Source organism: Saccostrea echinata, unplaced genomic scaffold (genome assembly GCF_033153115.1).
Source record: "Saccostrea echinata isolate AGI-Se365-2 ecotype Australia unplaced genomic scaffold, CSIRO_AGI_Sech_v1 ptg000032l, whole genome shotgun sequence".
Lineage (NCBI taxonomy): Eukaryota > Metazoa > Mollusca > Bivalvia > Ostreida > Ostreidae > Saccostrea > Saccostrea echinata.
The window spans coordinates 5911303-5934198 of record NW_026889781.1 but is presented as its reverse complement, the minus strand read 5'-3'; the positions used below and the strand labels follow the sequence as shown (position 1 = coordinate 5934198).

Sequence of the window (22896 nt, the reverse complement as noted above, 5' to 3'; positions counted from 1 at the left end):
TTTCTTTGCAGAGGCTGCACATACTGAAATGAAATTTAATATACAGATTTATCATTAGAATATCTAGGTCAAGTTCTATTTTGGGTACGATCGAGTAATTTTTGGCAGAGTTATGCCCCTTGGACTTCGAAAAATTCCAATTATTTGCAGTTTCCGTTCATTTTCTTTGCAGACGTTGCACATACTAAATGAAATTTGATATATAGATTTATCATAACAATATATAGGTCAAGTTTTGTTTTGTGTATGATCGAACAATTTTTGACAGAGTTATGCCCCTTAGACTTAGGAAAATTCCAATTATTTGCAGTTTCCGTTCATTTTCTTTGCAGAGGTTGCACATACTGAAATGACATTAGGTATACAGATTTATCATAAAAATTTCTTGGTCAATTTCCGTTTTGGGTATGATCGAACAATTTTTGACAGAGTTATCCCCTTGGACTTGGAAAAATTCCAATTATTGAAGGGGGGCATTGTTACATTTGCTCTTTTCAACCAATCAGATAATCTATTCAAGTTCAGGGCTAGTTCGAGAAGGTATTGCTTTAGAAGTAAACGTCTTGTGAGTTATATCCATACTTTGATTTCTTCGTTTTTTCATTTACTGTTTTAGGTCGCTCTTGTCGATTTGAATTGGAGAATGACCCAGCTTGTTTCCTAGATACCCATGATTCCTCTTCGTACTGGTTTAGAAGACAGGTAACGTGAGAACAATAAGAATATAAGAATATTTGCATTAGCAGATAAGTCTGCTACATGTATTAATGGTTCTCCAGAATTGCTTACTGACAGGCCACCAGTAGCTTGTGTTTTTGTTGATCGTCAAACCTTCCTTGTGAATTTACTTTTTCCCTTTGAAAAACCATGTCCAATTCAAAAGCAATATTTGTTTATTAGGAATTAAAAGTAATGGTCTTTAAAATCCTTCTCCTTAGTATCATCAAGGTTTTAGATTAATAGAAATAATAAGCAAGCATCCTAATGATTGATTAATTGTATGTTGTTTCACGTCCCATTCGAGAATTTTTCACTCATATAGAGAAGTCACCATTTATACCGATGAAGGTCTTCAAATTTAGACCTTTACTCGGCACTCAGAGCCATGGAGCAGTGAGTGTTCTTTATCGTGCCTACCGTGACACGGGACCTCGGTTTTTAAGGTCTCATACGAAAGACCCGTGATTTTTACTTCACGAAGAAACAGTCGCTACTTAATATGTTTACGTCTTACTCGAACAACAATCGAACCCCGGCCTCCCAATCATGAAGCGAACGCCTTACCACTAGGCTACCGTGACCGGTAGCATCCTAACGAAATATAGATTCAAATTTGTTCAAACCATGGCTTACTTAAGATTGACCTCAATTGTGGATCTCTTTGAAGTTTGATACAGTCTTTAAATCTTTTCGCAGCAGGGACTTCAAGGCTACAAATATTGGGAAAAATTGGTGTAAGCATTCTAACGAAGTAGGCATAAAATACCATCGTCCTGAGGGGAAAAATGGAGCACATTTGGGGAGGGGGTAATAATATATGGCAGTATCTTTTCACTGTGTTTCACACACACACAGTTGATCAAATGAGGCTTATGGGTATTTTATTCTAGTAGTTCGTTCTCATAAGTTAAGGTTGATACATATTTTGTAACTTTGGGATAATTCATATAAGGAATGAATTTAATAGCTACCCAAGTTTTACTATATAACCTGGGTTGGGGCAGTTTACGCTTTATAAACTGCGAAGAGGTTTATAAAAAAGCGTCCACTCTTCCAGCTCAAGTTATACCAATATAACATGGGTAGCTATTAAATTCGTTCCTTATAATTTAATTTTCCATCATTGAGTGTGGGAAATAAGACAATTTTTTTTCTAAAAAATAAGACAATTTTTCTCAATTTTTTTTCCAATCAAATGACGCGATACAACCAAAATAAAATTATATGGCTTTAATATGACTTTTATGACAAAATCATAGTTTACATCCCAGATAAATTAGAGGAAATAAAACCATCAGTGGCCTCAATAGATATATTCAAAGTATATAAAATAAAATGGAAATAAAAGCTAAGGATTCTGAGGATATGTGTTTACACTTCTAAGCAGGCATTTTTTTTCATAAATAGCCATCATGTTTCATTAATTAGACATGAGTGAGAATTCTTAAGTTTATGTCCTCATAACATGTCCAAACATAACCAAAAATCTTCAGTGTCAGGGAATAATTTTTTAAAAGAAAAGTGGAATACGCCATATGCAAATCGATGGAAGATACATGTTTTATTGGTAGAAAACGTGCTCATATTTATTTCCTATATAGCATCAACTTTTCTGGACCGGAGAAATTATCAACTGAACATAGAAAAGTTTTTTTACACTAATAAGAAACTTTTTGGAGTATTCGAAAATATTGCTGGTCTGTGGATTGATTGACTAATGTTGTGTTATATTCTATTCTAGAATTTGTCACCGATTCTAGTATGATACGGCATTCTAGGATTTAGAGATGACTGGGGAGGGGGACAAACCCCTACCCCTCCCCCACGTGATTTTCAGAGTAATTAGATTTCAGAGCAAAATAACACGTGAATGTTGGGACCTCGGTTTTTTAAAGTCTTATACGAAAGACATTGGATTTTCTCTTCTAATCATGAGAGCTTGGCGAAGAATCAGTCATTGTCTATGCTAAACGTTAAGTTTGACGTGGTACTGTGTACAAGACTTGAACCAAGACCTCCTGGTCACGAAGCGAGCGCTTTACCACTAATTAGTCATAATGCTGAATAAGAGAACTACTTCATTCAGGCTACCAAGAATCAAATTTTCATTAAGATGATTATTTTAAAGAAAAGTTTATCAAAATTTAATCAATGATCCTTTTTGGTAAATATATGATCTTCATTCATATTTTCTTTCCGTAAATTTATTTAGAGTTTTTCTGAGATATACAGACGACATAGTGTTAAATGAAATTAAACAATTTTTATCATCTAGAAAGAGGTAATTTAAAGGGTAAAACATTTAAACTGAAAATCATTCTATGTATGTAAGTTTTAAAAATGACTTTGAAACAATTTTTTTTTCAATAAAAATAAAAAAAAATTACTAGCCCATACAGAAATTATATTGGTCCAACATGGCCCATTAAGATATTTTTTTCACATTTCAGGGACCGACGCCTTCTAGTGGAACTGGCCCATCAAGCGCCTATGAAGGAGAGTTTTATTTTTATTTTGAAGCCACACGTCGAAGACGTTGGGGTAGTTACTACTTTTTTGACAATGGAGTCTTTTTCGAAGGTAAGTATCGATTAAGCGACACCTTAACTTTTTTGAAAGGTGGATCGAGTGAATCACAAATTCAAATTATTATTTCAAAATTTCACAGTTGAGTCCTTCCGCTATATCCGGCAAAGTTGGCTTAATGCATAAACATTACGCTATGGACAACAGTATCTTTGTTTGCTATTAGGGTTCAGTAACTTTTTAGATATTAACCTTATCAGCTGTCGCAAAAATTATAAATCGTTACCGTAACTTTACAAATAACAAATATCATCAGCTGTTACTGTGCAAAAGTCTTATCAGTTGTAGTTTTACAGATTAAAAGGTAGTACAGACCCTGAAACGTGCTACTACCCCAAAAAAGCGTGTGACTTTCGTGCGCTTTTCGTTTCGTGCAAACCGTGTAGCGTTTCGTGTAAACCGTGCAGCGTTTCGTGCAAACCGTGTAGCGTTTCGTGTAAACCGTGCAGCGTTTCGTGTAAGCTCCAAAGCGTTTCGTGCAAATCGTGTAGCGAGCGTGCGAGAATCGTGTGAGAAACGTGCAACTTTCGTGTAAGAACCGTGTGAGAAACGTGCGACTTTCGTGCAAGAATCGTGTGAAAAGCGTGTAGGATTCATTCGGAAGTCATTTTATTTTAAATATGGATATTGATGGATCAACATGTCATTCTGTGTTGTTTGTAAGTAATATTATTCGCATATATTACCGGTGGTATAAAATAAAAATACGGAAACAACAAATTAAATAAAATTACTCGGTAATGTATTACATATTTGTTTGTTTTTCTTCCTTTTTTAAAAAAATAAAGATGGACATAAAATATGTTCAAAGTAATTAATTATATGTACATCAATTTAGAGGTATTTGATTCAATATATTTTTAAAGGGGGCAATACTAAACATTTTTTTAAAAAAGAAAATTCACCAAGAATCCGGTCTTGTCCTTTTCATTCATTCACTTGAATCTCTTCACCATTTTACAATTATGGTACATGTATATAAAGATAACAAAAACATATGGGTGATTAATACAAAATAATAGATAGATAAGGCAGGCGTGAAAAATAAAATACAAAATTTAGTGCGTTGCTATAAATGTGAAGTATGGGAATTCTAGGCCGGGAAGCACAGTTAATTCATTTCTTTATAAACGAACATAATTTTCTTATATCACAAGATTGTGTTACAAATAATTTTGAAACGAAGAGTCATTTATAGTCTTTTTATGCATACAATTGGTTGATTAATAATTGTCACATAAATGAATTATAATTCACATGCTTCGGCAAATACAGGGTAAATTATTTCCGGGGTGGGGGGGGTGGGGGGGGGGTGTTCAAATGAAAACACAAACTGAGCTTTTGTTGTTAAGTGTTTTATATATAATTTTGTTTTTAAAGAAATCTATTGCTTTTTTTCGGGGTGCGCCCGATGCACCCCTTAAAAATATACTAGAATCTTCTTTACACTTCCAACACTCTTCTTACGACAGTGATCAAGGTCATTCACAACAGCGATCACGGGCACCTCGTAACGGGAACTGAAAACTTGTTCTGTTATAATCTCTTGTCAATCATAGCTAAGATGACACGGGACAATAACGATTGATTTTGATTAGTGAAATTAAATCGTTTTATTAGTATTTAATGGGTACAAATAAATACGGTCCGTGGATTTTATTTCTTAAATTTATCCGATTGTCTGTAAACAGTGAATTAATTTGCCAGTGTATTCGCGAATAAAAAAAATATATAGAAATAAATCTTGAGTACAGTGTAATTATTAGTTGTTTTATTAATCACGTAATTACAGAGCATAATTTTTAGTTTATAGGATATAGGACATGTACATACATGTATATTGAATGTATTGCTAAAAGCCGCGACTTTTGTTTAATTGTCTAGGGGTTTGAAATCAAGGATTTTACAAAGTGGTGGATATATTGTTTTTATTTGATAAACACAATGCCTCAAACGAGAACTAAAGAATTACAATACCTTTCTCCCCGGCTTCTCTACTGTATAAAATTTTATGATAAAGTTTAACTCTGTAATGAAACGATTATTTATCATTCTGAATAAAGTGCATTTAATGAATTACATGTATCTCGTCCCTCTGGATATCCTTTTATTTTCTTAGAATGGGCACCTGTTTCTATAATAATATTTCCCCCAATGTTACACTAATTGAAACAAGTGCCCGTTATATTTAGCCGTGTACAGATTTGAAGATACAACAGCAAGATCTAGGTAATCTACCTCCCCCCTCTTCCTGCACAATGTAGTGTACATGTCACTTTTTCAAATTATAAACAGAACCTAATCTAATCCAATGAATATATTTTTTTTTATAAAAAAAAAAATGAATAAATCAATCAATAATTAAAAACGAAAGAAAAGAAAATCGATTCGCTTTCAAAAACCATACGCAATTTAATCATTTTTTTTTCAAATCAATAACTGAGTTTATTTGTCAGTAATGAAACGACTTTTTAATATCAAACTATAGGATAATTGTAAAAACATTGGATGCTATAAAAGATTATGAATTACAAATATAATTATTTTTTTCAGTGCGTAATTTAGAGTCTATTTAAAAAAGGTTTGTACATAGACGATGATAAGCATTTCACCGAGCGGGCACATACTCAATGATAACTACATCTGTATTAATTAATTACAACCGAAGATTGAGTATTTTACCTGTTAATATAGTACTGGTGTAGCGAGTTTTAATCTTAAACTGAATGATTGCAATTCTTAGCTAATCTTTGATTAATCCGTAATAATTTAAATAAAGTCCGAGAGATTCCGAATAGAAAATCCAGATCGAGGCCAAAGCGTGCGAGAATCGTGTACAAAGCGTGTGAGAAACGTGTACAAAGCGTTTCGTGCAGGCTTTCGTGTAAACCGTGCAGCCTTTCGTGCAAAGCGTTTCGTGTAAACCGTGTAGCGTTTCGTGTAAACCGTGCAGCGTTTCGTGCAAACCGTGTAGCGATCGTGTACCGTTCGTGCAGCGTGCGTGTGGGGTAGTAGCACGTTTCAGGGTCTGTATTTTTTGTAGTAGTCCCTACACCATTCATTAGATATAATTTAAACTCCATGTTATTGAATTTTATTTTTAAAGATACAACCCACTGCTTGAGTCTGTATTATCTCATGAGGGGGAGACATATAGGTTCCTTTTCCATTTACACATACAAGTACGAAAACGGATATCAAGAAGAGTTTTCTGTAAGAGGATCACAAGGAAACCAATGGCATAAATTGGAGCTTAATATTCATCTGGATCCAGACACATTCGTAAGTTATTAGATCAAGGGTTACCTGAGTCCTGAGACATTCATAAGATATTTTATCAAGGGTTATCTGAGTTCTGAAACATTCATAAGTTATTATATCTAGGGTTTCTGAGTCCTGAAACATTCGTAAATTAGCATATCAAGGGTTATTCGGGTTCAGAGACATTCGTATGTTATTATATTAGGGATTATCTGAATCCAGAGACGAGTTAGCATTACAAAGGTTATCTGGATCCAGAGACATTCGTACATTATTATACCCCACGCAACAAGTTGCGTGAGGTATAATGTTTTTGACCCGTCCGTCAGTCAGTCAGTCAGTCAGTCAGTCAGTGTGTCAGTCAGTCAGTCAGTCCGTCAGTCCTGTTTTTTTTGTCAGCGCAACTCCTCATAAACCGCTGCACAGAATTTCGTCAAACTTTGCAGATATTTAGGACACAATGTGTAGATGTGCATATTACCAGGAAATTCCGATTCCTTTATATTTTCTGGGAATTTCGGCACTTTTCAACTTAGATTTTTGGCCATATCTTGAATATAAAGATGAACAGTTTGTCTGCGCAACTCCTCTTAAACCCCTGCACAAAATTTGGTCAATCTCTGCAGATATTTAGTACACAGTGTGTAGATGTGCATATTACCAGGAAATTCTGATTCCATTATTTTTTCTGGGAATTTCGGCACTTTTCAACTTAGGTTTTTGGGCATATCTTGAATATAGAGATGAACAGTTTGTCAGCGCAACTCCTCTTAAACCCCTGCACAGAATTTGGTCAAACTTTGCAGATATTTAGTACACAGTGTGTAGATGTGCATATTACCAGGAAATTCCGATTCCATTATTTTTCTGGGAATTTCGGCACTTTTCAACTTAGGTTTTTGGCCATATCTTGAATATAGAGGTGAACAGTTTGTCAGCACAACTCCTATTAAACCGCTGCATAGAATTTTGTCAAACTTTGCAGATATTTAGCACACAATGTATAGATGTGCATATTACCAGGAAATTCCGATTCCTTTATATTTTCTGGGAATTTCGGCACTTTTCAACTTAGATTTTTGGCCATATCTTGAATATAAAGATGAACAGTTTGTCTGCGCAACTCCTCTTAAACCCCTGCACAGAATTTGGTCAATCTCTGCAGATATTTAGTACACAGTGTGTAGATGTGCATATTACCAGGAAATTCTGATTCCATTATTTTTCTGGGAATTTCGGCACTTTTCAACTTAGGTTTTTGGGCATATCTTGAATATAGAGATGAACAGTTTGTCAGCACAACTCCTCTTAAACCGCTGCACAGAATTTGGACAAACTTTGTAGATATTTAGTACACAGTGTGTAGATGTGCATATTACCAGGAAATTCCGATTCCATTATTTTTGCCTTAAGAGTTTTGCCTTTTATTGAAGAAACTTTCCAGCTAGGTAATAAGAAACTCCACTGGAATCAGCTTTTTATAATGAAATTCTATGTGAAATATTTTATGACCTTAAAAGACCCTTATTGATTTTGAGATCAAAATATTAATGGTTTAACACAAACACACACTCACACACACACCATCTTCGATAGTTCTCTCTCCCCCCCCCCCCCCTTTCAAATTGGTGTGCTTTGCCTTAAATAATTTCATAAGTACAGTATATAAACAGATTCATATGAATGACTACATCATAATTTTGTTTCCATCAATTATTTAAATGTGTAAACTGTCATGTGTTGGACATGGACTTACACTCATTAACAAATCGAAATCACTGAGGAATTTAAATAACAGTTTGTCAGCATAATTCCGGCACTGAATTTCCTGAAACTTTGTAGGTATTTCAGAATAATGTATAGATTTGTATATTACCAAGAAATTTTGATTCCATTATTTATCTAGAAACTTCAGCCCAGTTAAATTTGTAACATACAAAGATTTGAATGTCCTTATATGCAAGAAGTTTTGATGTGATGATTTTTTGCAAGTAATGCCCCTTTTTTGAATTATGCTGTGTATTTAAAATGCACTGTGCCATTCATTACGTGTTGCATTGTCGAGTTTTGGGGAAGCGTGGGGTATGTGAGCTTGCTCACTTTTTCTTTCATTATATCAAGAATTATCTAAATCCAGAGACAAGTAGGCATATCAAGGATTATCTGAATCCAGAGACAAGTTAGCATACCAAGGATTATTTGTATCCAGATACAAGTTAGCATACCAAGGGTTTTCTGAATCTAGAGACATTTACAAAGTAAGCATGTCAAGGGTTATCTAGATCCAGAGACATTCGTACCTTAACATATCAGTATCATGTTATCTGGATAAAGAGACATTCTTATGCATGTCAAGGGTTATCTGAAAGTTTAATGCTGAAGTTACCAAAGTAATGTTGTTGGTCAAGATAAAAGAACACAATGAGTGTAACCAGTAAAATGTTTAGAGCATCGTCTATCGGTATAAGGATAAAGAACAGATTCATGATTTAGAGAACAAATACAATTGTGTTGAGCTGAAAAAGTGGTAAAGTAAAACTTAAAAATAAAAATATCATAACAGTTACACAACAAGTGTATTAATCAGTTGATACACATTACGTGTCGCTCTGAAATGTATATAGGTAGATTTTCTCCATTAATAATGGTAGAGTAAAGCTCTTATTACTAAAGACTCAGACCAAATAGAACTTCAAGCACATAAAGAATCAACGGGGCAAAATATGAGACAAATCATTGTTTATGACAAAGAGAGACATGGGGATTATTTATACAGTAAAAACAACGTAATCTGACATCTGTGCAATCCCTTTCATTGTGAATTCCGACTTTTATCCCCAGTGTACTACTTTCCATTTCCTCTACACTGTACAATCCGGAACCATGTCTATTCCTACATATTATTTGTGCCTCAGTGCATCTCGGGTTAGACTGGTTTATCTGTGTTAAGAGTCGTCTCTCTTAATAAACAGCTATTTCACTTTAAATTCTTTCTTTGTTTAGATTGTTATGGAGGCCGTCAGAGGAAGAACATTCAGGAGTGATATAGCAATAGATGACGTCATTCTTATGCCTTACCCGTGTCCAACAGGGAACTAATCCTAGTGCTTGAAATAGGGATTCCGATTCCCCATCATAAAAAAGTTAATATTGATACGAACATGCAACTGAACCGATTCGTTTTCTTTGTTTGTCTTTCTTTGTCCATTTGCTAATCACGTCATTGTCATTGTTGTCAATAAATGAAGTACCTGTATTCTTGCAATTTGATGTGGTTTCCTAACGTTTTATCATTTTGCAATTGTTTAAATTAACTAAAATATGTGTACATCATTATTTTGTAGTCGGAATAAATATATCCAGCATCAGAAATATACAGTTTTTGTTATGCATTACTGCATACGTGTTTAACCAAAAATCTAAACGAATATAAATTAAAAAAAAAAATTGAACAATCTCTCATCTGATCCAGAAAAAAATTCTGATTTTTTAGTCCCCTAGCGGTGAAACCGGAGTAGACTATAGGTTTCCTCTGAGTCTGTCCGTCCGTCCGTCTGTCTGTCTGTCTGTCCCTCTGTCTGTCTGTCAATCTGTCCCACTTGGTTTTCCTCACTTTTTTTTCTAAAAGCTTGCAGATACTGAGCTGATTTTTGGCATGTGAGTGTATCTTGATGAGTTACAGATCAAGTTTGCATTTCATTCCACTTCATTGATTTTTGATGGAATTATGGCATTTTCAATTTTTAACGGGAACCAGATTACACTTGCCGGTAGGGGACTAGTATTGCTAATGCAATACTCTCAGAATGCTTGTTTAAAATGTACCTTTGATATAGATATATACCTTTGTTACAGGTAAATAATCTTTTAATGTGAAAAGGGTTAGAGAGCTATCCTTTCAAAAGGTAGTTATAACCACTGATACAAAAAAATTTCCATACAAATCTCTTACTGACTTTCAACTTTAAGATTTTTTTGTAAATCATAATTGAAATTTGTATGGTAGTGGCAGGAAAAAATTACTGAGACATGTCTTCTTGAAATATGGTGTTCATCACCCCGATATTTATTTGTTCCCTACCGGTGAAACCGGAGGGGACTATAGGTTTACTCTGAGTCTGTCCTTCCGTCTGTCTGTCTGTCTATCTGTCCCTCTGTCTGTCTGTCTGTCTGTCCGTCCGTCTGTCTGTCTGTCAGTCTGTCCCACTTGGTTTTCCGCACTTTTTTTTAAACGCTTGCAGATACTGAGCTGATGTGTGGTATGTATGTGTATCTTGATGAGTTACAGTTCAAGTTTGCATTTTGTTCCGCTTCAATGATTTTCGATGGAATTACGACCTTTTCAATTTTTCAGTGTTTTTCGCATTTTCTTTCTAAACGCTTGCAGATATTGAGCTGACCTTTGGTATGTGACTTTACCTTTATGAGTCTTAGATCAAAATTGCATTTCTTTCCGCTTCACATGGTACATACATCAATTATATTCACAAAAGAATTCTCCCGCCCTTCAGTCCCTGCATGATGAATTATTATAATAGCTAGCATAGAAAAAAATGAGATACTGGAGGGAATCATGATCAATGAATTAATTGGACATAGCTTTAGAAAGGTTAAAATTTTCAAAAATTGCAAGCTTTGGAGATGCATTGAAAAGACCCGTAGTAGTTGCTGCAAAACATTCTATTTTGTAATGAGTACGTCGCGGTAGTGATTATTTTAAAAATAATGCAACCCGAGTAGACTTTACAGTTAATTGGCATTATCAATTCTTGAATAACCAATAGACTTGCTTTTATTGCTAACATTTTTGTTTATTATTCCTATAATCTGATAAACGGTTCTAAAAATAATTCAAAATTTATAAGAGATCCAAACTGATAATTAAAATTTCACTTCTATGTTTTCTTTCTAATTGTTTCTTCTCATCATGTATAGTTACGCTATTTTGAGAGAATAAGACATTGTACGATTTACTACTTTGTCGCAATTAATAAGCGATAATCGATCCCTTCGATTCTGTAAATCGCACTTCACCAGGTACACCAGACCAACCGGACATATTTCGTAAGAGTCCGGATTTCTTTCAAAACAATTGGTAATCAACTTTCAAATTTAACATGTAAATTGTAAATATATAGGGAGTTTAGTTGTAGTGTTTGTTGACTTTTGTTTCTCTGTTTCCTTTCCTTTTATGACAAAGCGTCCCGAAAAGAAGAAGGTACGGTTTGGGCTTTATTGTGCCCTATAAATGTAATGTTCTTAAAAGGTTATGAAATTGGTTATAACATGAGCTGAGTAGATGAATATGATAAATCATTAAAGAATATGGCATAAAGGAGGACCATTCTGGAAATATGAGGTCATCAGTTTGGTACATTTCTAAGTTTTATGCAAAAAAGCCTCAAAATGACTCATTTCTGTGCTTATTTTCCTTTAGAAAATAGTGTCCGCAGCCCTCGCCCACTTCAATTTTTAGTTATATAGTGTAAAATGCTTTGATAAAACACATATCTCAAAATCTTTGTGGGCTATGCATGCGCTGTATGTTTTCTGAAAGAAAATTCCACTGAAAATTGATGTCTTCTGCAACTTTAAAAGAAAATACGGGAAAATGCACAAGTTCATGACGTCACAATTAGCATTTAGGAGGTCATATTGGAAAAACGATTTGTATGTTCTTACTGCATGGAATTTCAATAATTCAGAAAGGATGAATTTAAATCTCTTACGTCACTTCTAAATTTTAGAAAAATACAGGGCCAGATATGTATTGAAACCGTACCTTGTTCTTTGACAATTACTATTGTTCGTGTTGTTGGTCATCTTAAGTGCATATATATATATATATATATATATATATATATATATATATATATATATATATATATATATATATATATATGATCAATAGTATGCAATGCATTTTTATACAAAACTTTTCTGGAATTTAAATATTATAGTTTCATTCTTACCTTTTTATTACGTTCATCAATATGAACTGTTTGTCCTTCGGCATGCTCTTCACCTTCAGCATTAAGTTTACCCTCAATAATAAACTTAAAAATTTGATATCCTTTGAAAATACGTTGTATTAATCTGAGATTTAAATGATATTTTCTGATTCATGTTATAACTGCATGGTTTTTGTAATGCACGAACATTATGTTTTCTTGTTAAGTTGCACGTAAGCAACAAAGTAATCAGAACGCCTAGTATGCCTTATACTTTTCTCATTACCTAATTTATAATGATCAATTATTTATCGAAAAATTGTAATTAAACCCTCATGAAAAATTACCTTTTCTCCTACTTTCTTTGATTATGGATGTTCATTTGACATTAAATTCTGTTGATTTTGATATATTTTTCTAAAACATCTACTATTCTATGCAATATCGTCTACAAATGTATAAAAAAGAAAAGATAATTTAAAAAAACATTCATGCTGTGCATCGCACATTAATTTTCCTTTTCTTTCAGCCTCTTTATAATCATGAATTTGGATCAAAATTTTTGATCATTGACCTGTTACACAAAGCTGTTAGGAAAAGCATTATGTTTTAGGTAACGATTTATTGTTCCTTGGTTATTCTAGACCATTCCTTCGTCTTTTGCTATTTCAATTTTTTCATTCTGTCCATGTAAAAGGTGAAGTTATAGATCAGTGATCGATCTCATCAATCCAGAACACGAAACTTGTTCAAAATAAGACCATACAACATTTTGTCACGTTTGTGCTCATTTTCAGACGTCGAGGAATTTAGGTCATTAAGACCTTGATGAAGGGGCTGCTCTAGAAATCCTTCCGAAGGTTTAAAAACAAAAAAATTGTCACATATCTGCGGATTTTTTCTTTGATCTTTCTGTTGAGATATTTCCCATATCACATATGCGATAATACTTTCCACGCCCCTCATATATCAATGCACGAGACACTTATATCGTGGGAAAAAAAATGTTACACACAATGTAGGAATAAATTGTTACGCTACTTGACTCAATGTTTCAAAACCAAATCAATTGAAGAAAAAATCAAATAAATCATATTTATCAAGCGCTTTGCTAAACAACACATCATCCAAATCGTGGAAATGCGTTCAAAATTCCAAACGGATCTAATCCCTTTACATAACGTCCGACCTGGTCCCTCACAACTTCTAAAATGACTAGATTTTTCACTTCTGACACACGTGTCATCAGATGTGTGAAAAGTCGCTTACATCACAGAAGTCTCTTATTTTTGGATATACAGTTTCATGAAAATTGTATATTCGATAATACTCGACATTTATTAGGGCGAAGCGCCCTCGATTTCCGCGCCATATGAAATTGTGTATTCAATAATACTCCACATCTACATGTATGATGTGACCTATACATATTGTCGTGTGTTTGGGCTGAGAGCAGCCGTAGCATTTAGGTTAAAAACATACTGTATGTATAGACGTTCTGTGTGATGTTGGTGACGTTTAACGTTACGCTTTCATAGCGAATAGGAAGTATTTACATAACGCTTCTAATAGTTCTACTAGCATGACCGGTGCTCTATCGCTATCTCTGCACTTGAAATATGAGTAAAAAAAATAATATACTACTTGTATTTAAACAAATGAACAAAAAGGGCGCTTTTGATTTATATATGATAAAATTCGTTAATTACCCAAACTTCTCTCTAACTCATTTTTTGCATAACGTTAAAGCTAAAGAAATTGTGCGTCATGAACGTCCAATGGACAAATATGTTGAATTTCTTAATGTTGCCTAAAATAATGATAAATTGGGTGAAATCATCAATCTGACATTCATTCTGACCGTTTGTTTTAGCACATTATGAACTTATCATTAATTTTGTACTCGAAGCGCAAAAATTTAACCCCTCGAAAAACGGCTAGATCTTATTTTTGCACGTCATTTTAGACTCTGGACATTTTTGATGAACATGTAACCCATTTATTTGCTACATAGCATGTTGTTTGATATCAACCTTACTGAAATATTTCAAGTCTATAAGGAAAGTACATTATTTGATATAATTTTTTTTTATTTGGATTTTCTTGCAATTGAGGAAATTTAATGTTTATATTGATATGCACGTTTTTAATTATTTGCGTTACAGATTATTTTTCCGTGAAACCTATCGCTTTTTTTTCATGCCACCATTGAATGCAAAATCTCTAACGAGGTTACAAACGACATGGATTGCCCTTGTTCTGTGAGAGAAATGAGAACTGTAGATTTATTTTTGAATACTCTACCCAAGAAAAATGCGCAACCCCTGCTTTAAAATGTAACGCGTTACACGTTTAAAATATCTTTAATTTGTTTTGTAAAGTTCTATATTTTGCATAAACTCTAAAAAAAAAATGTCATTTTCTGGCTGGAATCGGGTAGTTTTATTTAAAACCTATTGATTCATACCAACATCACCCATTTTGGGTGTATTGTTTTGAAATCACCAATGGGTTTAAAAGGTCTGGTACTAAAATTGTAAAATGACACCAACATCAAGCTTAACGTCATATTATTTAATCCACTGTATGTTGACACACGTGACGTTGTATTTTTCAGTGTTTATTTATTCATTTAATTTATTTTACTTTTTTGGTCCATAACATGCAGGAATACCATGAAATACATTGCATACTTCCATAAACACAAACTCACCCAGAAAAATATTAAAAAGGCACTTAGATTGCAATGAAACATGACGTATTTTAGACCCCAAATCGTAGCTTTTCACACACCAAAAAAAAAAAAAAATGATGGAATTTGTTTGAAATGCATGATTTAATTTTTGTTTCACTCCAAGTTTTTTACAACATTTGACAAAGACTGGGCATATTTATATTAATTGATCGTTGTTTTACGTCCATTGTTAGAATTTTTTCACTCATGAGACGTCACCATATACCTGTGAAGTTCTTCAAATTTAAATACCGTCATGGTAGCTCAGTCAGTAGAGCGTCCGCTCAGTGATCGGAAGGTCGTGTGTTCGAATCAAGAATAGGTAGCAACTGTTCCTTGCCAAGCACTCGGCACTTTGAAGTGAAAGTTGCGGGTCTTTCGGATGAGACCTTAAAAGCCGAGGCCCCGTGTCACGGTAAGCGTTGGCACGATAAAGAACCTTCACTACTCAATGGCCCTGATTGCCGAGTAAAGGTCTAAATTTGAAGCCCTTCACCGGTATATGGTGACGTCTCTATATGAGTGAAAAATTCTCGAACGGGACGTAAAACAACATACCATTAATCAATCAATCAAATTTAGACCTTTACACTCAAGGCCGTTGAGCAGTAAGGGTTCTTTATCGTGTCAACGCTTACCGGTACCTAGTAAGGTCTCATCAGACATACCCGTGACTTTCAATTCTAATGCCGGGCGCTTGGGTGAGTACAGTCATTGCCTATGTTTAGCGTCTTAGGTTCGACGAAAATGGAACTCGGTACCTCCCGATCACAAACGAGTGCTCTACCACTAGGCTTTCGCCACCGGTAGGTATATGTATATAACCAAGATGTACAAAGAAATTTAAGTTAAGTTCATTAAAATGATGAAACTTTCACTGTATATGTGAAAAGGATATTTTGTAATAAATTATGACAACAATATGAATGCTTCAAAAGACATGAGAGGTGAACTGGACCTTCTGTTGTACATAATAGTGATTTAAGCGACACTACAAGTATAACTCATAAATATTAGATTGGGTGGAGGTAAATAGATAATGGCGGTGTGATGGACAATTTACTCTGTATACATGTATTTCATCTGTTGATACGAAGTGCATCTAATCTATCTCCAAACGACCATTTTCAAAGCAAACTTTTCATTTTTTCTACATGCTTCATCAAACATGCAGCACCTACGCATGTGAGTTAAGGCTAGGTATAGGCTTTTCTATGCAAATGAACTAATAAAAACGTATAAGAGGTATATGTATTATTCAGAGAGAGTGTTGATTTATTTTCTTATGCATACTTAGTACCCACGATATGTTTTAGCCAGTACACACTATGACGTCATATTATGACGTCACTGATCTTTCCTACTGGAGGTAATAAAACACATCAACAAAACAGCTTCGGCGCAAGGGATTACCCTATCTATTTTTACATAAAAATTGTATAATGCTAAGAAGAATATTCTATAGATTAATAAAACTGCTGCACAAATCCTATGCATTTTCTCATTTGATCAGAATTTGAGAAGACTTATACCGGACTGTACATTTTTACCCTTATTCATCTTAAAACTTTACAAATAGAAATTATACAATTAAGCTGTTGATATTTGTGCAGCAATACCAGCAAACTTTGGAATATTTAGCTTCTAAATATACCTTGTTTCAGTTGAATAAAATAGAGCATGCCCTTGCGCCGAAGCATTTTTGTTGATATCTATTATAATCTCGTGTAGTAAAGAACAATGACGTCATAGTATGACGTCATAATGTGTACTGGCTATCTCATGTCGTGGGCACCAAGTATGTATCAGAAAATAAGTTTGAACTTTCTCTGTATAATAGATATAGTCCTTAGGCATTTTTATTAGATTATTTGCATAGAAATGCCTATACCTAGCCTTAACTCACCTGCGTATTCTAAATATCCTTATATAGCGATTTTTTAAGCTATGTATTTTATTCTTTAAAGTAATATATATATATATATATATATATATATATATATATATATATATATATATATATATATATATATATATATATATATATATATATATATATATATAAACCTATATATACAATGTACATGAATCATTCTTCCACGCAAATAATGATCAACCCTCGAGCTCCTTACATTTAGAGTGTAGTTGAAGGTAATTTAAGCACCAACGCTGGCACTCAAAAAACGTAGGAAAAACCTACACTATCTATCTATCTATCTATCTAACTATCTTATCTATCTATCTATCTATCTAATCTATCTATCTATCTATGTTTTATATGGAAATTAATACCAAGATTAAAAACTTCATGATCAAATGAAATTGGTTGGCCACGTTATCAAATGCAGTAAAGCCCTAACTGCTTCTCAGAATATTTGAACACGTGATATAGTAGATGAGATAGACTTGTCGCGAGGATCGTTTGCCATATGCAAATCTAAAACACTGGATTATCGATGTACTGATGGCATGCAATACAAAAGACAAAAACAATTTCAGAATTTTAGAACATTCTCTGGAAACCCTTTAACAACGTCAATACTTAAGGAACTTCTTTTTGTTTTACTAAATCCCAATTCTTCTTCTTCCCAGGAAGTGTATTTAGTCTCAAGTAACAGTGTCATTGAATTAGATTTAGAATCAGCTACATCATTTCGATGTCTGTTTATCAAAAAAAAAGATAAAATAAACAGTCTATGAATTGCTAAAGTAATACATCGAAAGTAAACGATTGCAAGCTTTGAGATCGAACAAATAACAATTAAGCCAAACTTTCATTCTTATTTTTCTATACTTCAGATTATTAATGCCAACATATCATTTGCTCTTCCAAAACGAAGCGCTCTCCTTCCGTTAAAGCAAGCCCAGTGTCAAATTTTGAGGCTCTCTTCACAAATACCTGCGTAAAGCGGTTCTTACCACCATTAAGCTAAACCCTTTTAATAATACAAAAAAAGTAGCAGTAATGGTTCATTGTTATAAAGTAGCAATCGGAAGCATGAGCATGTAAGGGACAAAAAGGAGATTATAGAATTACCAGAATTTCACCGTATTTCGTTGTAGAATTGTCACTTTGACCTAGGATGGTTTGAACAACTCGAAAAAAGTTGTACATGTAAATCTAATATTTTGAGCTATATATACAACAATATATTTCCATACACAAAGACACGATCTATCTTTGAATTTTTTTTCACTAATTCCTATAGCAGTCCCAGAACGGTCCCACAGGAGTCCGACTGTAGTTACATAGCAGTCCCACAATAGTCTCAGAAAGCGGGGTTTTTACATTTAAAAGGTGCTTTATCGAGATAGAAGAAATTGATCATGCAGTTCTTATTAGAGAATAAAAAAGATATGCATTACCCAAGTTTTTGGTAATTGTCAACACGGTTGATAAACTGAATGGCATTTTTAGGCCAGATTTAATGATTTAAAAAATGAATCCTCTGAATATAGTGCAAGTCAAGTACAAATGTTTATCGCTGATTTATATTGTGTGTGCGTTTCTCATTCATGCTGAAACTAGCAAAAATTGTTGTTTCTGTTGAAAAAAAAAATAATTAAAAATTATTATATCGTTTAAGCTGAACACGACTCGTAAATAGGCATACGCCATATTAGTTTTCCTATCTCTTATATAAGCACTTGGGTATAAAAACCCTTTGCATTCGTTACACCTGATTGCTTTTAGCTGGTCGCTGCGTCGTGAAGTACATGTATATCTTACGTTGTCCTTTATGTTTACGTTTTATTTTATTGAAGGTGCATTTGTGTTTATTTCACTTTGTAATGCATTGACCTGTGTCTGTGCAATTGATATTGAATATCTTTTGATAACTTTTTTCCTGACGTGACAGAGGCATACAGAAGTCAATTTTGTCGCGCCCAAGTATATCACGATAACAATGACGGAGACGTGTGCTTAGGTAGAATCCGTGAAGTGAAATACATTGAACCGTGAATAAAGCTGAGGCTTATAAAGCGGTTGGAAAACGACAGCCTTGAGAAAACTAATATGGCGTCAAATTACTCTCTTCCTCTTGCGAATCGTGTTCAGCTTTAATTCTTTGTTGTTAAAATCCAATTGTATCATTTTTTGATCTAAATTTATTTACTATGTTTATTTTAATCAAGAGTGAAATAAGAGTCTTAAGATCGAAATGAGTGTAATTGTGAGCTGGATGCTCATTGATGTGTAAACTGATACCTCATTAATCACGTATACTTTTTTAACAGGTTTTGACAACTTTTTTTACACCGTATAAAGTTTTAAATAAGTCAGGCAATGCAGTTCCTACAAATATTTGGTTTTCGTAATAAGTAAAAGTTGATAATAAAAATCACAAATTTCACTATTTTTCACTATATTCACTATCTGGGAAAACAGATTTACATCTTTTTAAATAAATGTATTGCTTTTTTTCTACAACTTGTAAATAAATTTACAAAACAATCAACTAATAATTTTGGTGTTTAATTGAGGCCTAGAAGAAAAGGTAGAATAATTCATTTAATGAATATTTGATTAATTAATGGGTTTTACTTTAATGAAAAAAAAACCGGCAATCCATTCCCCCCCTATGTTTTACGGAAGCCTTTTTTAAAGACTTTTAAATTCATCACTCTTTAGTACAGAATGTCGCTTTTATGCGTAATATCTAATTGTGACGGCATGATTTTTGTCTTCATATGTAAGAAAATCATGCTATTTCTAAGAACATTATTTTATTCAATGAAATTATTAAATTTCATATTGAATCACCCGTATTGAGGCTAAATGCACCACTTAAGAAAATAATTCTTTTTCCGACATTGTTTACTGCCAAAATAAATGTAATATTATCAAAAATGTATTTTCTATTTAATTCTACATGAACACTGCAATGCAGAAAAGAGATCTAGGACCTCTCTAAGTCCTTGTGTGTGTGTGTGTGTGTGTGTGTGTGTGTGTGTGTGTGTGTGTGTGTGTGTGTGTGAGGGTGGGTGTGTGTGTGTGAGGGTGTGTGTGTGTGTGTGTGTTTCAAAGTTCAATAATTTTTTTTTTGTGTCAACATGTACTTTTGACAAAATATCTGCTGAAAGTGCAAAAGGGAACGAATTTGCAAATTTGGAATAGACAAGGGGCAGGGCTTTCTTTTCAATCAAAATCTTTCGCGTCGATGAACAAAGTAGACATGGGACAATTTTGCAAGTCTGGTCATTGTTTGGCTTTTGATTATTTGAGAATTGCCCTCTTTCAGAAATTTTAACCCGATTACTCGTCAAAACAAGAGGCCCAAGAGCCTTAACGGTCACCTGAGTATGATACAACAATTTGGAGGACCAATAGCGTGTAAAATAAGCTAATAGATGAAACTTTGTTGCCCAAATGCAAGAGAAAGGATAGGATGATCAGGATCGATGAAATAATGAGTATAGTATTTAATATTGAGCACCCCTGTTCATCATAAGTACGCACTTTGTTTATCTGCTCAACATTGAGGAGCAGACAGAATTATTTAATAGAATTAAAGCATTTTCACTATATTATCAATAGAGCCCCGCCCTTATCCCAGAACATCTGACTCAGGGGCCATGAAACTCACAATTCTGGAAGAAGCACTCTTTCTCATCATAACTATACACTTAGTTTTTTTTTTTATGTATAACCAGGATCATCAAAGAATATTTTCAAAGAAATTATGCTTTTTCACTATGTAATCAATATAGTCCCCCCTTTCACCAGAAACCCCTTCCTGGGACCATAAATTTCATAAATTTGGAAGAGGCATCCTTGCTCATCATAACCATGCATTTTGTTTAAATAATACCCAAGAGCAGAGAAGAAGATTTTCAAAAAATTGAATTAATGCGTTCTCATTGTATTATCAATAGAGCCCCGCGCTAATACAAGAATTTAGGCATTTTCACTGTATTATTAATAGATCCCCGCTCTAGCACCAGAACCCCTGACCAAGGGACCATGAAATTCACAATATGGGAAGAGGCACTCTTGCTAATCATACACTTAGCCCCTTTGCTTTGTAACCAGAAGCAGAAAAGAATATTGTCAAAGAAATTATGCTTTTTCACTTTATAATCAATAGAGCCCCCCTTTCACCAGAACCCCAACCCTGGGACCATGAATTTTATAATTTTTGAAGAGGCACCCTGCTCATCATAACCATGTACTTAGTTAGTTTGTTTAATACGCTGTAGCAGAGAACATGATCTTTCAAACAATAAATGCATTTTCATTTCATAGAGCCCTGTCCTAACACCATATTCCTGACCCAGAGGCCATGAAATTCACAATTTTGGAAGAGGCACCCTTGCTCATCATAACTATGCACTGAGTTATTTTGTTTAATACCCAGGAACAGAGAAGATTTTCAAAGAATCTGCATCTTCACTATATAATCAATAGAATCCCGCCCCAACACCAGAATTAATGCATTTTCACTGTATTATCAAAAGCGCCCCACCCTAGCATCAGAGCCCCTAACCCTGGGAATTCCCCAATTTTGATAGAAGGTTCAATGCTAATTACAATCATGCCAACAGTATGACTGTTTGACTGCTTGATGTCTAGGAGTAAAGAAGATTTTTTTACGATTGTATTAATTTTGTTGGTTTTAACCCCACCCCTCAGGCCCCAAGGGGGGGGGGGGCTCAGGAATCACGAATTTTACAATTATTCTTCACCTATAGATGCTATATACGCCAAAAATTGGTTGAAATTGTTTAAGCGGATCCATATAAGAAGTTGAAGATGTTCAAATGTTAACGCACGACGCACAACACATGACAGACGACGACAAACAAAAACGAATAGCAATATGTCACCTGAGTGACTCAGGTGACCTAAAAATCACATGCAGCATCCAAATCATAGTTACTGATATGCATAGCCAGTTGCAATATTTATACAGGTTTTGACCATTTGGATTCTACTGACTTCAGATTTTAAAAGTTCTACTTTTATATTGAAGGAAATTCACACGACAATCCACAAACTGGACAGATGTAACATCTGTATTCTTTCTAATTATGATAAGGTTCTTTATACTTTTTCCCCCTGTGGCCTTAAGCACATGTACATCATTTGATATAGGATAGGATACATAGAGACTATATATTTAAGATTGTTTATTCCGAGTAAAAACTGAAAATTACAATGAGTTATCATATATATATATATATATATATATATATATATATATATATATAATATATATATATATATATATAGATGAACTTCGGTATCTCGAACACTGATATCTCAAATACCATGGACATGTCGAAGTGATTTGGAAGTCTCAAGCCCTTATTCTTTTAGTATTTTACCCTGGATACAGTGGCTGCAACGTTATTGTTGACAACTTACACGAACGATCACGTTACATGAACGATTCCGCACGATTAACGCACGATAAAATCTGTTACACGAACGATCCTTCACGCACACGATTCTACACGTTATACGATCTTACACGATTGCTAACGCTAACGCACGATTCTTCACGCAAAATAGTTCAAATTCTTTAGGAATGGATATTTTCAAAACGAAATAAGGCTTAATACTTATTTTAGATTTCAAATAATTACATGTATTGATATTATTTCATCGACTTTGAAAAATGAAAATAAAAGAAGAAAGAA

At 33.9% G+C, this 22896-nt stretch overlaps 1 protein-coding gene across 1 annotated transcript in view; it reads left to right on the top strand.

The window, feature by feature from the left end:
• Nucleotides 1–9666, top strand: part of LOC133197889 (fibropellin-1-like) — a 35564-nt gene extending 25898 nt beyond the window's left edge. Inside the window, exons 25-28 of the mRNA XM_061334070.1 lie at nt 617–702; nt 3171–3300; nt 6413–6588; nt 9571–9666. Coding sequence (XP_061190054.1) covers nt 617–702; nt 3171–3300; nt 6413–6588; nt 9571–9666 — 488 coding nt within the window. The remainder of the gene's footprint in view (nt 1–616; nt 703–3170; nt 3301–6412; nt 6589–9570) is intronic.
• Nucleotides 9667–22896: the final 13230 nt, after the last annotated feature.